This window comes from Megalopta genalis, chromosome 6 (genome assembly GCF_051020955.1).
Source record: "Megalopta genalis isolate 19385.01 chromosome 6, iyMegGena1_principal, whole genome shotgun sequence".
Lineage (NCBI taxonomy): Eukaryota > Metazoa > Arthropoda > Insecta > Hymenoptera > Halictidae > Megalopta > Megalopta genalis.
The window spans coordinates 11901512-11921346 of NC_135018.1; the positions used below are offsets into that span (position 1 = coordinate 11901512).

General features: G+C 37.0%; 1 protein-coding gene across 8 annotated transcripts in view; it reads right to left on the reverse strand.

The window, feature by feature from the left end:
• LOC117225952 (glutamate receptor ionotropic, kainate 2) overlaps nucleotides 1-19835 on the reverse strand; it is a 252150-nt gene that overhangs the window by 89632 nt on the left and 142683 nt on the right. For all 8 annotated transcript variants that reach the window (XM_076523370.1, XM_033479880.2, XM_076523364.1 and 5 more), the window contains exon 4: nucleotides 8740-8991. In XM_076523370.1, coding sequence (XP_076379485.1) covers nucleotides 8740-8991 — 252 coding nt within the window. The remainder of the gene's footprint in view (nucleotides 1-8739; nucleotides 8992-19835) is intronic.

Sequence of the window (19835 nt, forward strand, 5' to 3'; positions counted from 1 at the left end):
TGACTATCAGGCTGCCTGGTATTACGAATTTTCGTCTAATTTTACGGAATTCTATATCGTAGCATTTCGTCGACAATGAAAAACCACAATTGCGACTGTTGCTTAAAAGAAGTCCTCTCAGAAAAGTGTAGAACCCATTCCCACTAATCCACTCATTCTAAGACCCTCGTAGAAATAGGGTAAACGCATTTCCTTTATTGGGAGAAATGATCCCTTCCTATTAGCCCCAAGTTAGCTGCAACACTGAATTTTCACGAAACGATCAACTTCATCCATGCATTGTTTTCACTTATTTTATCATGGTACTGTTCGGGAAATCTTTTTATACTGCTGATAAAAACGTCAGCATCGACTGCGTCTATTTTCTACAATGATAAAGGAAAAACGATTGTACGTATTGAAAGTCAATACAAATGGTACTATAATGTCATATAGTGGCGGTACGTTTGCGGCGAAGCAGGATTCACTTCGTTCGAACGACGCAAACATGCCGCTTTCTTGCCGCTACAATTTGCGTTACGTGTGAAGTATGCACAATTGCTGCAAACCGCTCGTCTGCGCCTTTGTTTTGATAAATGAATTTGTCGCCGAACTGCGCAGAATTGTCGTCTTGTGTAAATTACTTCATATCAATCACCGTATAGCTAAAACGCAGCGGCATCAAGCTGTAGTCGATTGGCAAATCGCCGCCAATCGCTCATCCGAAGCCAGCCTACATATCACATGCGAAAAACATTTTCACACATGAATATATTAAATTAATTTCAGATGTGGACGTATCAATACAAATATACATAAATAGTTAATATTTTATAAAATGTGAAACGATATGGAGGAATTATTTTCTCCCGAAATTTTTTGCATACGAAGTAAAAAGGCAAAAAATGTTGCCAGACCATTTTAAACTTTTAAATGAAATACCGTATCTCTATGTTATGTCAGAAGTAGATTATCTGGTGTGGAATACAAAGATAATATCAAAAAATGTTGTGGCGTATGTTGAACGTTAATAGTAAATGGAACATCGTGGTCTTTGATGTAACAAACCATAAACGTGCACGATTGTTAAAATAAGTTTCGCGTCGAAAAAACAAAGTGAAAGACCAACAGTGAAACTGTTGCGTAATTTTTTCGAGGACAACGTCTATGCGTCATACTGGCTCTGACGAATGTTTTAAAGTTTATTACACAAAGTCAGATTAGTAGATAAGATACACTTTCGTGTATTGCTTGGTTTCAGAATTTAAAGGTATCGAAGCGTGTAAATCATAGTTAGAGTATGTGTGATTAGTAACTTAAGATACTAAATCGTGATTCTAAACAGTAATTTGCATTAATTGTAAACACAAAAATCAGTAGTCAGGCATCGTGTCAAATTATTATCAAACTGGTAGCATTCTCTGAAAACATTTCTAAAATCATCGACTTTTCCAGCATCTGAAAGCGAGTCTTATTAAAGGGCGAGAATACTCGAAGACGACAGTTCATCTGCTAAGGTGTAATTGACGGAAATCGTTGATGGAGGAGTGCACTTGAAACTACAACTTGCTCAATCTGCATACGTGCATGCTTGTATGCTTTGTAACGTCTCCCGTGATAAACGGCGAAATACTGCGACTCTCCCACGAACGTGTTAATGAGCGCCCTGCTATTCAGTTACGTGGGTTAGCATCTAGCGTGGAATTAGCGTCGCGCTTTGCAATTCTGTTTACCGACATTGCTTTCAGCGATAAGAAAAATGATGGAATTCTTGTTTTCCTTTGCGAACCATGCTTCAGTTTTCAAATGCATCAACATCTGATTTTTCAGAAGCGTTTGATCTTCGATGCTGTCATTTTCCTGAACATAGTGAATTTACGCACATGGTCTTGGAGATTGATACAGTAATCTACTAGGTAATCTATTATTAATACTACTAGGTTCAATTTCTTATCGGAGTCGATAGAATAATAGAGTAAACATTCTTCCCAATTGACCTTCAACTTGTAAACAAAAATAGATAATTTGGGAGAATTTATTGCAATCACTATGAGATATTTATGAAACACGTTATACAGAGTTGTTCATCCAAATATTTCTTTAAGGTAAGATCATATGAAAAATGTATTAATTTGATTAGAAACGAACTTCATATTTCTTTTTAATTTCAAGAGTCTGATTTGGTAATTACTGATAAAAGGGTTCTCTCCATTAATTTTGACGAAATTTAAATACGTTTTACAACTTGATAGTTTGGAAATTGTTTTCTTTGTGAAAAATATCACTTTGCTTTAGTTTACAAAATATTCGAAAAACAGAGAGCGTACAATTGTAAATTTCATCAAAATCGGAAGGGAAAACCCTTTCGCAAATAATTACGCAAAATTACTAAATATCAAATTACAATGAATAATGAAATTATTGGAAATAGTGTACAAAAAATATATTTATTTTCCTGTATGCAGGATAGTGTCACTGAACTGCGTTTCTGACTGTGAGTGTATAAAAATCAATACACGCTACATAAAAACATTATAAAAATCTTGCGTGACTTCTACTGATAATTTAATTATTTTAACGTGAACTCGTTAATTCATGCAAGTGGCTAAAATATGAAGTCACTACACATCTATAGCAATGGCACACATGTTAAGTTAATACGTAAGAAGGAGAGAGAATTTCAAAGATCCTTCAGTTTTTTATTCATAGAACCGTTACTTTGATTCCCCCTTTCCATTCAATTAGTTCCACAAACTTGGGCCTACCGTGTTTTCATGCTCGACGACACAATTTGGCAAGGAAGAATTTTGAAGAGTCCCTCATTTACGGTAGTAGCGAATTTATGTCTCTCATAAAGATCAAAGGAATGGAAAGAACATTCCTCGAGATCTTCATCCCTTCTTCCCTGCGGAAAACCTTTCTGTTTCCGCTCGTATATCCGGCATGATTATATCGTCTAATCAGGAAAAGTAATTTCGAAGAACAACGGTCTCTTTCTCTCTCTATCTCTGCCTAAATTATGAAGCAAGACAATATTCTTGGTCTCAGCGACTAATTAATTCTGCCAGGCTTCTATAGAAATCTTTGACTTTAATTTGAACTTTAGAAGCACTTATATGTATTTCTATACGTTCAGAAACTTTCTTCAATATTTTAATGAGCATTTCCAAATATCCTTTCAATATTTTTCATACTAAGTTCGTGGAGCACTAAATGCAGCTACTTTATGTTGCTGCATGAAAATAAAAAGCACACATTTCTTATGATGTTTAACGATTTTTATTTTAATATGTCTCCAATGATACAAAATTGAATAAATTCTCCATAAATATGTATCTATCGTCAAAATGACGCGATTCGTAAATATAGTGTTAAATTCGACAAAATGTACACTTGACCAGGTGCGATTTTGGAAATCAATGATCAAAATCGAATTCTTCGGGCACTTTCAAAACACAAGAGGATATACTTGAAGCACTAAAATGTTCGATCTACAACGTGACTTTCTAAAACAAAGTATCTTTCAAAATTACCTCTAGAAATTTCTTAAGCAGTAAGATATTGAAACCAGGAAAGTAGATATTTTATCGGACAAAATAACAAGCCTTCTAATTAATTTCATTAGCCGACGTTCTACCGCATTTCCGAGATCGAAATTCCAAATGCTTCGTTGCAATACTTGGATAAGGATTCCCGACTTGAAGTTCGAGAGCTAAACTTCTCACTGTGCTTGCTCGAATTTCAATTAGGTATTTCTATTGTCGGGGCGGGTCGGGCACCACCGAATTCCCTGTTTGACAGCCGAGGTAAGGCCGAGTGGTACATGTGCTGAATTATTATGACACGGTCGCATATCCGCGAGTTTCTTTGCGCGAAAATCGGACCTGGTGTTGTCGTACGGCTTCAGCTAAGAATAGGAACCGTAATGGAATTGCTAGGGCACGGAGCACAAGAGATGCCACGGAATTTCGATGAGTGAAGTGCTGTTGCTGTCCGGAGAAGTCGCTCCGCGCCGCGGTTACCGATTCGATCCAGACATGGATATTTGATTACGTCTTATTGAAACATATTTCCGGAAGTCTGAGGAACGTTTCAGAAGGAAGTCAATTTCTGTCGACAAGTTGTAGGCGACCTGTGCTACTCGACTTCTATAGAAGCTGTTTGGACTTGAATAAAGGTTGTGATATTGCGCTTAATGTTTGTTCAGACGCCTTTTGCAAAAACTATAATCATGCATTGTACATATTCTGTCGGTGAAATATAGCATTGAAATAACTTTTTTATAATTGGGGCAAGCGATTTGAATTTGATGCGATGAAAAAGTTAAAAAGTAATGTTTCTTCACGTTTTTATCTGAACAAATAACGAAAATTTAACAAATGCATTTTGCAGATCTGTTATAGAGTGGGGATACCAGTTGCCGACACATTAAGCATAATTTTGTATTCATCTATACATTTTCAGCTGAAAGGGCCTAGCCGATTAAGATGGTCAAAATTGCCCTTAGAGGTTTCTTTAACGAGAATTATACCGTTCGATAGATGACCAATAAAAACTCATTTCTGTAAACTTTCAACCCTGTAACTTGTACGTGAGAGTAGTTATAGGGGAAATTAGATTTGGGCGGAAATCTTTATTCTTTCTTTATTATTTTGGGCGAAAATCTTTTTAATCATGTTATCATAATATTAATATTTTGTCGATTGACCCTTTTGCTTTATTACTTCATGTAATCGCTTGGACATATGTTACGGATGATTTTATTTAAATACTCCGGCGAAATCCGTTTACATTCGTTTAACAAACATTGTTTTATCTCGGTTGTTGTCCTTGTAGGTGTTGTACGAATTTTGCGGTCCAATTGATCCCATAAATTTTCGACTGGATTTAAATCAGGCGATTGAGGAGGAGGATGCCGTACTTTTGGACAATTATATAATGAATATTCCTGTACAATTCTGGCTTTGTGTTTAGGATCATTGTCCTGATAAAACTTAAAACTGTACGTATACCCATATTTATAGCACGTGTAATTAAAATTAAAAAAAAAAGGTCCAAATACTTCATTTTCTCCATAATACCATCGATAAAAACTAATTCACCTATACCTAGAGTTTTCATTCACTGTCCGAATATTTTTGTGACGTTAAATTTTGCTACAATCTTGTTTATCGCTTATTATACAAAAAAACATGTGCAATAAATAAACAAAATTTATGTTTCTACTTACTTTAAAAAGTGCTTTATTATATGAGAAAACAATTGATTTATGGCGGCTACCTCCAGACCCGTGCCAACAGATGGCTCCTCTTCCCGCAAGTAACCGATCCGCCTCAATTTGTATATATAGGGTGTTCCACAATTATTTTAACAGCCGAAAATGAGGAGTAGCTGAGGTCATTTGAAGTAACTTTTTCCTTAGCGAAAATGCGATCTGCGGCTTTGTTTACGAGTTATTAACGGAAAACACTGACCAATGAGAGGTGACGGCGCGAAGTTCGAGAGCCCGCAGCACGAGGCTTTGACAGATGATCGGGACGGACTCGAGCCGCGTTCGAAGTATCGAACAAATCACGAAGCGAGAACTTTCCGGATTTTTTTTTACTACGTAATAGTGATATTTTTAAGAAAAACGCTGTTCCCCTTTACTTTAGAACGTCCGAAGAATACTTACTAATTTTTCGGACCCGAAATAGTAAGTAATTTGGTGTACAGTGAAGATCAACAAAGTACGTAAATGATATTTTAATTTAAATAATTCCGTGTCCGAACACAGTTCAACGAATAACCTTGATATGTCCGTCCCGACCATCTGTCAAAGCCTCGTGCTGCGGGCTCTCAAACTTCGTGCCGTCACCTCTCATTGGTCAGTGTTTTCCGTTAATAACTCGTAAACAAAGCCACAGATCGCATCTTCGCAAAGGAAAGAGTTACTTCAAGTGACCTCAGCTACCCCTCAATTTCGGCTTTTAAAATAATTGTGGAACACCCTGTATACAGACTTCGTCCTTCCTACCGACATCCCAATGTCTAAGGCAAGGGCCCGCTAGGATAGCCTTTCTGATGAGTCCTCTAGCGGGTCCTGGACGAAACACGTCTTCCCCCTCGTTTTCTCCTTAACATCATCATATCACTACCACCAAAGATTCAATAATACTATCATAAGCAATAAAAAGGAGCAATATAACAATATCGTGTCCGAATATTAATGCGAGTCACTGTATGTATATCGACACTTCAGTCGATATTTCGACCTTAGGTTGTAGTTATTATTCGATGAATTAAGCCAATTGAAGGTAGCTGAAGGTGCTATATTGCTATTACTATTGCGAAAAAAAGCAGATTTCTTAGAAGAACAGTACTAGTAAAAAGCCGATTTCTGACCTTAAAAACTAAAATTAAATAAAGGAAAGCAGCCTTACCATTTGCAAAGTAATGCATTAAAAAATCGAAGCGTCAGGGACTGCGTACTTCAAAGCGGCAAAGTAATTTCTGGTGCGATTGTGATAGGACGGTCTAAACTCGGGGAAGAGAGCGTCTCGACGCTGAGCTACGCGAGTCGAGGCGGGGCCAAAATCGGTGGTATCAGGAGTAAAAAGCGTGGAACTATGGCAGTATCGAGGCCTGCCGCGATTTTCAGCACTGGCAGCCCAGCATCGTCTGCGTGCATATGACAGGTCGACATTTTGCGTCGTGTCGGCATCCACTTCCACCGGCTGATTCCGACGTTCTATTTGCATAGGGACGCGTCACAGGGTGACCCGGCGCGCGTGAAAAAAACGTAATCACTAGTCTGTGTGACAAGCTACACCATCCGAGTGCGGAGTTCCGTGATTCCTTGGAGAGTGCTACTCATATACTTGCAAATCCGTCGGGCGCCGCAAGTTTGCTTTATTGTTTCGACGGTGTCGTGTTTATCATTGTCGCATGGGTTTTGTCCCAGGAGACGCGCGGAATGCAATTTCGGCTGCTCCCACGGCACCCGCGCCACGCTTTTGATTATGCTTGATGTGAAACAGTAGAGCAGCTACATAAACCGTCACCCCTCTGCATCTGTCGTCCTTGCCTTTTTTTCTCGTTTACCCGTGAAATCTCAACGCGCGGGACGAAGGATGACTTCGAAATAGTAATTTTCCGTATTTATGTTCCGTTAATGAAGAGAAACAACGTCGTAATAATTCGCCGGAACGCGGCGACTGTTTTCGCCGCGCGAGAATGTTATTCATGGGAGTCGCGATTTCTCTCGGAACGTAAACACGATGAAAAATGTTATGTCGCCAGGACGCAACAACTGAGTTGTCCGAATGAGGCTGAGTTCTTGTCCCGATAGGAGAAGTCGTAAGACGGATTTAGGTTTCAGATCTCTTATTTTTAAATATTGTTGACGTGTCTGATGCGAGTATGGTAGTGTTTGGTGCTCTCGATAGTATGTTACGAATGTTTTTTCTAGGTTTGTGAGATAAAGGAAACTTGTGGAATCGGGAGTTCGATAGTTAGTTCGGGAAAACATTTAGACATTGGCGAGTCGTGTTAAGGGTTAAAGTGATAATGTGATAATGTAATGTGGTCGTGAACGCGTGTAAGTAGTCCGGAGTTTATTGATGTACGTTTGAGTGAAAGACAAATCACGGTGTCGATCGATTTGGCGCAACGAGACATATTGTATAATTTATGAAAACATTAAATAATTTAATACCTATATAAGTGATCTGTACATTGGACTGTGTATTATTTTTAGGTTAAATTCTTATGATGTCTATACGTACATAGAGGGTGATGAATATATTTTCAGTTCAACTTAGACATTTGAGCGAATTCGTCATATTGCATTTTATTGTTTTAGGCTTCTCGCTGGAAGTATTGTTTCTACTAATGACTAGCTTCCAGTAATTACCATAAACGTGCTTTATTGCATTTACCACTGTAATTTCAGGTTTATATCCATAAAGAATGAAAGCAAGGATTTTTTGCTCTTCAATGACACCGTTTCATCCTTACAAGATAATTTCATGACAGACACGACTCCTTACGTAGCAATTTTCTTTACAGCTTACCATTAAGTCAACTATAAGTTGTTAATAACCCGGGACTAACTGTGCTCAAACCCTGATGTATTCAATGTGATGCTAAATGAAAGATATTAAAATTATGTACCAGCTACATACACAATATTTAACTAATCTCCCTTAAAGAGACATTTAAAATCTAAAAACACCTAGTAATTGAGTTCGGTTTAAACTCTGGCCCTCACAAAAAAATTTCCAAAATATTAACCCACAATTAAAACTAGTTGTTCCATTTGTACAGTGTGCTCCTCAATCCGCTAATTACAAAATCACGATGAAACATTAATATTTCAATGGAATTATATATAATGTATATTTTAATGGATTTATATATAACGGATACATGAGAAAATAAAAAAAAATTAAGTCTAAGGTATACTTGGCAGTCCTGCATTTTGACAGCTACGTGAAAATCCGTAATGGAAAGAAACAAAGTAGCTTCCTTCCAATTTCGTCAAACAACTTTTTGATATAGCATAAGATTATACAATACGGTTATCATAACTATGATAATTTATCAACTTGACAGAAAATGAACGTTGCTATTAAAATTCAATCGAACTTTCAAAATTTTCGAAAAGTGGTAAATAGCCCGAATGAAATCACCAAGGATATTTAGTACCGATTCACACGAATGATTGTTTCACATCTACAACGAAAACAGTTTGTCAGAAAATATTTTATTGATATTTACCGTAGTCTTCCTCGTAGATGATGGCGACTCTGGTCCAGTTTAGGAAGGACATGAGATCTTTGAATGCCTTGTTCAAGTGGTCCTGCGAGGGATAGAGGTTTATACTAAACTCCTTAAACGTCGGTTCGAAGTCGACCCTGGCTTCTAGATGTGGTACATCCAGTGCCTCGCATATACTCTGTATGTGGGCGCCCAGAAGAGGATCAGATGGTCCAAAAATCCCTTGGACCGACCTGGATAGTTGCTTGCAGGCTGCAACAAAGGAAACATAACCATTGATCAGTTCAAGCATCAGAGAACCTTCGTTTGCAGAAAAGTTCCAATATATTGGATGATACGGAAAATTCTGCAACGTTTCGCAGTTGTACCTATATCCCCACCATTTTTAGTTACTACTTCAATTGGCATTAATGATTTTTACTTTATGAAAAGGGTTGCTTTATTTTGTCTATTGAATTCGTCTATCTTGTCGGTGCTTTTGAGCAATACGTACGACTTTGTACAGTCACGAAAATAGAACATTGGTTAGCGTTCAACTGATAACTAATGGACCCAACTTTTGCCCCAATATTTTATAAAGTTTAATTTTACTCAGAGGTTGCAGTAACACGATTTTTATTATTACCTTTAACGCTCATATGATGCAAACCACACAAGTAAGTATAAATGAATTATGGAACTTGTATCAAACATATCAGTACCGGAATCTTGGGATCAAAATCTCTAAAAGATTACATGGTGATAATAAAATATCAATTATAACATGTTTGAAATAATATGTGCTGTTTTCAGTCAGAGAAATGAGAAGCATTCTCGATATCCTTCTTTCTCCTGAATAGTTTGGTATACTCAAACTATTCCCTTAAATGTAGTGCAATTATTATATTAAGTGCAATTCTTTCAAATATTCTATAACGAGAGGGAGTATTCCATCTAAATCAGAGATAGCAAAATCGATCAAAACGGAGCATATATTGTTTGACAAAGTTTTCAGCTACCTAATATTTTCATGCTGGAGAAACCCGAGAACTTTTCTCGATCATTAAACGCGGCGCGGGTGTTAAGGGTCGCATTACTAGACGAGCTGCAGTTTTATATGGAGGCAGGAAGCGAAAGTAAAACGCTACATAAGAAGCTGGGAGACGGTATGGATGAAAAGATACGGAGATAACTGGCTCTGACACGCCGGTTTCATATTTTTAAACCAGATGCAGTTGACAAGCCTGCATCAGCGAAAGTCGCATCAGATATTTTCACAGTAGATTTCATCCTTCCACCCTGTTCGCATCCTGCGTACCGCTTTCTCGTAATCTGCTGGTAAAAGTTTATCAGACGCAGTAAATCCAAGAGAACGAGAGAAAGAGAGAAGGAGGAAAAGAGAGAGACGCGAGGAGCAATTAACGTAAAACTTTCTGACACCTCTTTTTTTGCGCAAATAACACGTCATCTTACCAGATGTCCTGTCTATGTCTAGAGCCGGTTTTATGAAAAAATGCACATGCTGTGACGTTTACGACAAATATTTCTTGCTTAGTATGTTTACATCCATGTACAAGGTGATTCATGTGAAACATTTGAACACCTGAGACTAAATGATACATTCCCAAGTTGTGTCATTTGCTGTTTCTCTTATTTACGATTGGTGGAATTGCTTTATATTTGTATAGTATTTTCTCGACCACGAAGTGTTCGTTTTTACAATTACTAATATTTAAATGTAAACAATACAAGGTTTAACCAAAAGCAGTTCACTTATGTCTTATCGAATTTTAACATGATAAGTGCCATGTCGGTCACACTAACTTTTTACTAATTTTCAACATGTTGGGATTCAATGGAATTAAAATACCATCCTCGATGATCATTTTAACTTTCTAATGTCAGTTCCATTCATCAAATTACTTTGTTTTCGTGGGAACTTTTAGAATCGATTTTTGCCACTTAACATGCGAACGAAGCACAAGAAAATTAGAAAGGATCAATTTACGAGCTGTCCTCAGATCTGCTGCGTATCAGGGAATGTGTGTGAACAATTGATACATTATCACTGCGTTGATCTACTTATCTACGACCTCTTCCGTGGTTGCAGATCGCTGCACGTCCGGTTCCGCTGTTTCCTTCTGAAAGTGATTCCTGACACGCGTGTAAAGGCCAGTAGGGGTGCGAGAATGGACGAGCTCGATTCCGAAGGTGGGATTTCAGGGTGTCTAAGCATTCTCTACTTTGTCCGCGCGCTATGAATTATTCACGAGACTTCCTTTACCTCCGGTTCTTCGGACCGAGAGATACGACGATCGCCCGACTCATCGGTTTCTCGTTTACGCCACCGGTTTCACTTTACGACACATCCAAGATTCGTTTAGATCGTTCGGAATGAATCGCGCGGTACCTTTCGATCCCTGTCAACTCCATTCTTCGGCAATTTAACCGGATTATATCACATCAATGCGTGAATAATGCTGGCTCTGAAACTGTATACAGACTATAGCTGTATGAGTTTTCATGATGAATGACTGCTTGGAAAGCGAATAAACTTCAGTACCTTAAGGCGTTCGATACTGGCGTTACATGTGTGTGACGGCAACGATTTTACACATTTCAATTTTAGAATTCATATTATAACTAGGGTATTCAGATAATTTATAACGTGACAACTATGCTGATTATTAGACTGTGGATTTTAAGATTCTATGCTAAATGTGAGTAAAACAGTGAGCAGATTCGAAACAGTGATAGATTATTTTCAACCTACTAAAAAATATTAAATACAGAAATAAACTTCTGATTGGTTCTTGTTTGTTACAATTAATGCAATCTCTACTTTACATAAAGATCTGCAGTCTACTAATTATAAGTTTGTCGGCTGTTCCCCATTTTAGCTAATTCAGTATGGATTCTTTTTAAATGGCTCCTCATTTCATTACTGAAACGAGAAATGGTGCGAGGAGCTCGACAAAGTAATGTAACGTGTGCAATTGGGAAATGTGTGAGGAATTCCAAGGTAGGAAAAGTGTGTGAGTAGCTATTACGTATCTTGAATTCAACAACGTTTTCAATTTGAGTGAACAGGGAAAAATTGACAAACTTATGTTTACCTTGCGGATTTTTATTTCTTATATCCGCGATCAAATTTAAGCAAATATACGAAAAGACGAAAGTGAAGGTGTCGATGCAAATTATATTCGTGATGCGACGCACTGTATATCGCATCATGTATGCGCCGAACGTTTCGCGGGTTAATAATTTCGCGGGGAACGCAATGGGCGTTGTTTGTCCCCAGAGCATTGGATTAAGTGTACAATTTTTAATCAATCAACGGATGCGTCATTCTGCATTTCGCGCCGGCACGGATATTTAAATACGCGGGACATGGCCGTACGAGCGTTGACGGTACATCGATGTCCTTGTGAAATCAAGCACGCTGCGAAATTGTCGAAAATATAATTTCCATGGAATCACGGGTATTGATATTCCCACGGCGATCGACTGCGAAACAAATTTATGCCGCGTTTGTTCGGATTTATTCGGCGTTAAACGCCGACGCCTGATCGCCACGAGCATGCTGCGCGAAGTGACGGTGAAATACCAGAAATGAATTTCGTCGGACCCTTTGGGGGATATCGTGAGTACTTCCGTGATCGATCAGCCCCGAAAATATCATTTATGCATGAGTCTCCTCTATTTTGGCGTGCACGGACGGTGGGAGCGTCAGCGGAAAATTGAGATTGCAGTCGAGAAATCGAAAGCGGAATGCCTGCTAGTTTTATAAAGAAAATGCAGGGTATACTGGGAGTCGCGGTATGAGCTAAGTTGGAATGAGTATTTCTGGTCCAAAAATAAGTTGAGAATGTAGAATAAAATTTTTCATATAAGGCTTTATTTATGAGAAAATGGATTCCACCAAGTACACATGATATTCTATGGACCATTTCATTGCGTAATGCTTTAATTTTACTAATTATAAGTTAGTCCCGTAAATTTCGGAATTCCTCGTCCATTAATTATATAATATGTTTATACCTAGTACATTTTCTAAATGAGAAAGGCATTCTGAAAACGACCTTTCATGAAATGCGTTCGCTCCTGGTGTTTTCACTCATGGCTCATCACTTCGTATAGAGTACAAGTATTCATTCAAGTGTGTAAGAAAAGTTTATTAACGTCCATCATTCTAAAGTAAAAAATAATCTAATTGTCTAAATGTTTCCTATATGTACTTAACTTTACACACGGATTCTAAAATGTCTTATAAAATCCTTTTTTTTTGAAAGTTTTATTATGAACAGTCATTCACCTTTCGAATGTTATGATTATACTGCGGATTTTATGCATTTATGGCGAAAATTAACAGTTGGAATATAAAGCTGTAAATTAGCAGAATTTAAGGATATTTTGTCATGTTATTTTCAAATTACTGCAATTATTAAGAGAAAAAGACATTTTTATTTAACTTATGTGTTAACTTAACTTTATATGATTTAGACAATCTTTGTTATGCATATCCGAATGTACTCGTAGTAATACGAATAAAGAAGTGAATAAAATGACAATGGTAAATAATGTAAAATGTGTATAATAAATGTTATACATGGGCAGGTTAGATAATTAAATAAAATAAATTAAGTAAATAAGATAGGCAAAAGTAATTAGCATAAATGTGTAATGAAATCAATATGCCAGAAAAATATCTAATTTGAGCTCGATGAAACTTCTATAAAACGAATTCTTTTTATTCGGCATCTGATCGAGAGATATATTTGTTCTATTCATCAACTGTCAACAATTCACTGCACTGGACCTGGTTTTTTCAATAATAAGAAGCTCCTCGATACTTTCATTAATATTTACAGACTTTCATCAATAGCAATTTAAGAGGTTGGAAGTACGCTCGAGTCTTCGAAAGAAGAGAAGCTCGGGGGAAACAAATCGACGAAATTCATTGAGCAAGTTTGATAGGCCCTTTGATCCAACGACGAGAACATCGCAATGGAAAGTTTCGTTTATTACTCAAGAAGTTCTCCCGCATTTAGCAGTTCAAGCCCTCTTTTCATGCTTCCATAAATATTTCTCCTTTATCTTGTTGAGAAAATTTTCCTGCATGTTCTTTCCTTATTCCATATTTTCCACGATCCGCAAGAATTACGTTATTCTAGATCAGCATTAAACCAGTCATTTATTAAAAGTGTTTAATCCCTGTTGCTTTATACCAATGGCAAGTCTGATTTTATTCAACCTTCTCGTCAATTTTGTTACAATTTTGGAATTATGAAATTTATTGAATCATCTCCTATGAAATAGATTTTTGTCATTCCAACAATTTCGAAATGAAACATGTCTTTTTGATCGACACGGTTCGTTTAATGTTAATGAAAGAAAGAAATTTCTATCCGCAGTATAATTATCATGAATTCTGAAAACGTGAAAATACAAGAAATTAATCATTTGCGCAAAAGAAGGTTGAATGTTACTTTTGTTAAATTAACAATGTACAATGTACATTATTCAGGATTATAACTTCTTTCTGTTAGATTTTCAACATTTCACGAAGAATACAAGGCAAATGCTTACAAACTTTCTGCAACTTGTTGAAACTTTGCTCAATCACCGATTACACGAATTTACCTTCTATCTTAATTCTTAGCTAATTAATAGGGAATTAACTGGCCCTTAACTGGAGTGAGAGTATTAACTGATAAAAAGTTTGCGGTAAGAGAGATCGCTCTTGGCTGAAGTACTAGGAAATTGCTTCCAAATATTCATTAAAAATTTGTAAAGCTTGTAACGCGGGGATTAACTTCGAAACGCAACTACCATGAAAGAAAATATGAAATGGGCAGTTTGGTAGAGCGACTAGGTCGTAAAGAAGAAAGGAACATCGTGATTAGCCGGCGGACGCGTTAATTTCGACATGAAGGAGTGAGAAGCAAGATGCGACCCGCTAAAGCCCGTGTAATTTAGGTAAATGCTGCTCCGGATAAAGTGCTGATGGAGAACTTTTTTCCTACGCCAGTTGAATCTAAAATCCGCCGCAGTGGTTTCCGTCGACCAACCAAAATGATCGCTGCGTATTTAATTTAGTCTTTAGCATTGCACCCCTTTGTCGCATTTCTGGCCCCTAAGACCTTCCTAATTTTCTCTTCTAGCAGAAGAATAGACTGACTAGAATGATATTATTATCCAGCCGAATTTTATTCGTTTGCGTCCTATGAACCTACAAAAGGACACAATTTTTATGACTTTTATGATTTTTATGATTTTTATGATTTTTATGATTTTTATGATTTTATTATGTCTGCTATCATAATAATAATGATATTTAAGAAAGTTAGAGGATAGTCGATGAATTTTTCATAACTGAACTGTTGGTATTTTGTTAGCTTGTACGAATAGAGGATAAAATTTTGTATTTTGTCGAACTAAAAATAATACGATTGAATTTAAGTTTCGTACGATGTTTATTGTAGGATATGTTTGAATAAAAATCGAATGAAGATTAAGTCTTTATAATTTCAATAATTTTAGGATGAAAAGTCTAAATATATATACTTTGATTGAAATTATCATAAATGATCATCTCGAAATAAAGTCACTGCGATTAGTTACACAATATCGTGAAATATAAAATGATGTAACATTGGAAATGGTTATTGTACTTAAATTGTATTTTTCATGAAATCCTGTTAGTACGATCCAAGTATAATTTTACGAAACAACTATGTTCATTTCCGGAAGTATCGTAATTACCAACAGTCGTGTTATGTCTTTAGAGTAGGAATCAAGTGTCTTTCAAGTGTCAGGGTTTTTAACAGAATTAATTTTGCAAATTCCATGTAAATTGTGCGATAAAAGATTTCCTTTCTGAACGAAACGAGAAGCTGATACGGTTTCCGTAGCTGTTAACGCCGCATTGTTACACAACCCGTGACTCTCTGTTCTGCGTAGAAATGGCGCCTGGAATGTTGTTGTACGGCTCGCCACGGAAATTAGAGACGAAGCCATTTGTAGATGTCATCGTACGCTGATGATGATTAGCAGACTCGATGAGGATAGCTAGACGGTTAAACGAGGACTCGATGCAAGTTTATGGTTTGAGTATTAGTAAACAATCGTCAGCGAGAGCATTAAAACAGTTTCCACAACTGCCTAACTAAAACGCAACAATTTGATCTTTCTAACTATTAAGATGTGCCATATGAAATGTCGAATTTCTTATGAATCTGAAATTCACTGTGATGAGTTATGTGTTCAAAAGTGATATTATTGGAGCTATTAGTAAACACATAGGTAGATTTTTTAGAAAGTCACTAACAAGGGAGTATTAACAAAATAAAGTATAACATAGTGACTCATTAATATTCGAATAAATAGATGTCTAGCAATGAATAAGTAGAGATTAGTCAATAAGTAGATATCGAAAATTATCAGTCTTTCCTGAAACTTCAGTATTTTCAAAAGCTTTCAAGAATCCGAAGTAGTTGCAGATGCCTACATCTTCAGAACTTCACAGAAGTTTACCGGTTGTTTTGACCAACTTCTTCCAGTACTTCTGACCAACTTCTTGTTCCTTGACTACCATTTACCAACTTTCTGAGTTGTATATCAGCTATGCACAGTTCCAGAAATATTTTGATCGCCTTTCAGCAAGTACCAAAGGCCTAAATCCGCAATGGATGCTTTACGAGGTACTTGCTGCCTTAATGATCCATCACAATCTACCCAAGGCCTCCGGTAATATCTCGACCTCTAAACTATCTCTGCGATTCTCCAGGATCCAATCTAGAGCCATAATGGATCTCCACATGCTTCAAGTATAGTGTTTCGAGATCCTGTTATATATCTTGCCACGGTTCTCGATCTCCCGTAAATTTCCCACAACTCCTCAATGTTGAAGTTGTTTCTCAGAGTCCTTCCTAGAGGTTGGTTGGTCCATTGTATGTAGGTCCGTTAGTGCCCAGTGTTGTCGCTTATAGGATTCGAGTGCTCCTTAAAGGGATCCTCAAACGACAACAACCTCTAGACGATCAGTGGGACCTTCGAGTGTCCTCGAAATGCTCTGAGAGACATCTAAGAGTAACGAGCAGTCACGTACGGTAACGCAAGCAATTGTGACCATCCGCCAATACAAGTTCGGTGCTTTAGAAATATATAAAAGCCAAGGGGAAGTGACTTTGAGTCGTAGGAGGCTGGACTGCGTTCACGACAAAGTAGATTTTCGTCGAAGATAGAAGCTTGTTGCGAATTTATCGCCGTCTGGTCGGATTTACGGTTCGCAATTTACGTTCGCTGGCCGTCTACGATCGACCGGCAAGAAACATTGTTATGGTTTCGCAGCGGCTGATTCGACCCGGTCTGCGGAATTGTTTTGCATAAATTTTGCCTTATGACTCATACCGATCCGCTCTACGTTCGTACACGTCCATGTATCTCACGGCTGCTTTTCGAACGTATGAATCTCGCGATACGGTTACGAATATATTCGAAAACGCCGGATCTAACCGGAAATCTCGTTACCTGTATTGTTCACAAAAGTAAGAAATAATAATTATTTAGAAAATAATAATTATTATTATTTATAAAAATAGTTAAGATTATCACTCTGAATAATTTTATGATGCAGCCTTTTGAATGCAAACACTGTATGAATTAGTTCTTTAACTAACAGCCAAATGCTACTGAACACTTTTTCATTAGTATAAAATAATTGAGTGGGTTAGTATTATAATGGCTTAAAGAAAATTTGGACTTATGGCAACACATTGCGGACGAATGACGATGACTCTCGTGTTTTCTGTTCTAGGCCAATCACGAGAATTCTCGAATTTTCACTGTTGTCATTTGCAGCGTAAAACATATATAGCTGGTCACTGGATAAAGCTAACAATAAAAGTACTGGTCCGTAATGTGTTAGAATGTAATCTATACATGCCAAAATGTTAAAAAGACAAGTGAAATCAATTATAAAGTTTCTATGAATTAACTTAACTCTAAATTATCTTAACAATAAATTTGATCAGTAAACAATTCACTATGAGGAAAAAAAAATGTGACTTACACCACTATTATTTTGACCTTCTCGATTACAAGAAATCAGCAAAACAGACAGTGTGGCTTTATGGAAATTTCAAGCAGTGTATGATATCGAGTTTTCATGTGAACTCTTTTGTACATAATTGTATAATATGCATAGTAAATTACAGATTTTTTAAAGTGCCTAACGAGCTTGATGTACCACAAGAACTCTTCTAGTCTAAAGTTATAAAAAGATTACTGTAAACATTCAGACATTGTCACGTTCGTGGACAGAGATCTAAAAATATGGCTAATAAAGATAATTAAATGCAAACATGGCATTCTTCTACAACTCAATTCATAAAAAATGGAACAATTATTGGAACACTTTTCATAAATCTTCGTTCATCAGACTTGTGGATTAGATTTCTAATTTTTTTCTTATATTGAAGCTTTTAACTCGATTCCAGAATTTAATCGGATCGGGCCGTTTCTATTCGAAAAATCCAGTTTTTAATACAACGAGCAAGCGATAGAGTCGCAGGATTCGTGAAAGAATTGAGCTTTAAAGGAACCTTGTAACATTCCGCGAGGGTGGGCGGTTTACGCGTCGCCAGCAGAATCCTGCTAAGTAAATACGCGCGAATCTCGAACGAGCTTAGTGCGTTTTCCCTTGGATATTATTGCTCCGAGAAGAAGCAGCGATCCTTTTTACGTCCGAATTTTCGACTTGCGAGGTTCAAGCGGAAGGAGCAGGATCGTTTCGCCCGAGGAATACCGGCTCCTCGAGGAATAGTAAAAAGTTACGGGCATCCGTGCTCGCTGCGAGCGCTCCGGCTGCGTAACTTTTATCGACAAAGCATATCGGGGATGAAAATCAGTCTTGGGGATGCGAAATACTTCCCAGAGGCATCGGCAACGAATGTTGTCCAAAAGATGCAGCTCTAAGGGTTGCTTGAATGTTCAAAGTCGTGGCATATCCTTATTTTAAACGAGATAGATATTCTTCCTTAAACGCCTGCGTTTAACACTCTATTATGAAGCTTACTTTTGCACCCCTGCAGACAGACCTCTGCTTTTGCTTTCTCTTCATCTTTAATTTGGTCCTTTTATATGTAATGCTGGCTGTTAGTGACGCGTCACTAATACGTGAATGGCGGAATTATTTGTTCAGATTGGAAAATTAATTTTTCATGCAATTTGTTACGTCTTATTAACTTGATTAGGATCTGCAAAACATAAGAAAAAGTACTTGACGTTCTACAACTTAAGTCTTCGATTTTAATTTGATCGAATAAAACACTTTGTTTACAAAGTTTGCGAAATTGTTGAGGTTATTGGTATTGTATCCTGTTATCACGTTGGCTGACATTAATTTTGAACTAGGTTTTGAAGTTCATTTTACCATCATTCATGTTACCATCGCAAATTTTGGCTATCTAGTTTCGGTTTGATTAATTGAATGATATTGTGGGAATAATTGTGCATCTGTTATTTTATATTTTTATGCTACTCCTTATATTTTTCTATTCCTGTATGTACTTGTTTTATATTAATATTACAACGAAATTGCAGTATGTCTATAATAATTACATTTTACCAATATAATGTGATTGTATCATTTCCGAAATTTTTATTCTCTTTTTTTTGTAGATTGTAAATCGACTTCACAGTAACTGATTATTGTTAACAAGAATTAAAATTACGTTTACCGTATATACTGATCACGAAGATTTTTGTCCAGAAAATAGATTTTGCCCCGTACTGTGCCATGTAGAGGAAATCAATTTGCATAAATCAATGTAATGGCATATGCACACGAATGTATTTGAACAATGATATATTCTAAAACGAACATCGTAGTCAAGTGAGAGAATCCGCAATTGGTTTTTCACAGACACAATGTTAAGTGTTTAAGACCCGCTTAAAGCTCCAAAATAGAAAGGAGTCGTGGCTCGAAGCTGACTCGTTTCTATCAGATAGGGAACTCGTGCCTTATCGGTCCCGTGACGTTTCCGTGTCGAGATGCTCGCTCTAGATGTTTTCGAGGCGTTAAATACGTTTCCCTGTCGCGGGGCAGAGGGGCA